The 1,129-nt window shown below is 53.5% G+C and overlaps 1 protein-coding gene across 1 annotated transcript in view; it reads right to left on the bottom strand.

Annotated features, from left to right (window-relative positions):
• Positions 1 to 93: 93 nt before the first annotated feature.
• HOXC12 (homeobox C12) overlaps positions 94 to 1,129 on the bottom strand; it is a 1,698-nt gene continuing 662 nt past the window's right edge. Inside the window, exon 2 of the mRNA XM_010142024.1 lies at positions 94 to 368. Coding sequence (XP_010140326.1) covers positions 94 to 368 — 275 coding nt within the window. The remainder of the gene's footprint in view (positions 369 to 1,129) is intronic.

Here is a 1,129-nt window from a genome sequence, read left to right on the forward strand (position 1 = left end):
TTTTTTGTGGGTTTGTTTTTTTTCCGTCTTTTTTTTTTTCTTTCTTTTTTTTTTTTTTTAATTTTAACACCCGACACCGACGCTTTTAAAACTTTAAAAGAAAGAAAGGGCTTGCTCTCTCAGGAGGAGTCTTTTCTTTTTCATACGCCGGTTCTGGAACCAGATCTTCACCTGCTGGTCGCTCAGGTTTAATCGGTCTGAGAGCTCCCTCCTTCTTTGGCGAGTAATGAATTCATTGACCATGAACTCCCCTTCCAGCTCTGCCAGCTGCAGTTTGGAATAGGGTTTTCGTTTTTTCCGGGACCGTGTGTGCATCGGATACCAAGGAGCACCTGGCAAAGGCGGAGCGAGAATTGAGCACTTGGCGAGGAAAAAATAAACCCCCTCCTCTTTAAAAAAAGGGGCACCCCCAGCACACCTTTCTGCACCCTCGCTGTCCCCAGGGTTTCCCACCGCTCTGCCCGTGGGTGCTTAGGGATGCACCTAGCTGCCTCCCAGGGCCGTGGGAAGCAGAAGCAGGGGAAGGGAGGGAGCGTTATAACCGGGGAGCTGAGCAATTGACCGGCAGGGAGCGGGCGACAAGCTCTGGACCCCTCGGGAAGGGCTGCACCGCCGCTCCGGCCCTGCTGACATGGGGAAACCTCCACCCCAATGACAGCTTTGAAGGCTGAGGGTCTTTTTTTAAGCATCCCCCACCCCTTCTCCCCCCTTCCCTCGGGCAGACACACCTCTGCGATGTCCCCAGAAGCAGCCGGGGCGCTGCCAGCCCTCCGCGCCGGGCAGAGATGCGCAACCACCACCCTTCTCTGCGTCTCTCCTTCTCTCTCTCTCTCTCTCTCTCTCTTTTTTTTTTTATGGGATATTTACATGTTTATGGCCTTTTCTTTTAAAAGAAGCACCACCTAATAAAACATTAGGGATTTCGGTGCTACCCCTAGTGGTCTCTGCACACATAGACACGCCGCTTCCCATCCCTGAGCCCATGAATTACACCACGAAGGAGCCCCAAGACGGCAAGTTTCCGAGCAAAACCCCTCCACGCCTCCCCAAAACCACGACCAGATCCAGCCCCGAGACCCTCCTTCCCGGGTCTTACCACCGCTGCCTAAAGTGCTGCCTTGGTTCAGGG

The sequence above is a fragment of the Buceros rhinoceros genome, unplaced genomic scaffold (genome assembly GCF_000710305.1).
Source record: "Buceros rhinoceros silvestris isolate BGI_N320 unplaced genomic scaffold, ASM71030v1 scaffold22378, whole genome shotgun sequence".
NCBI lineage: Eukaryota > Metazoa > Chordata > Aves > Bucerotiformes > Bucerotidae > Buceros > Buceros rhinoceros.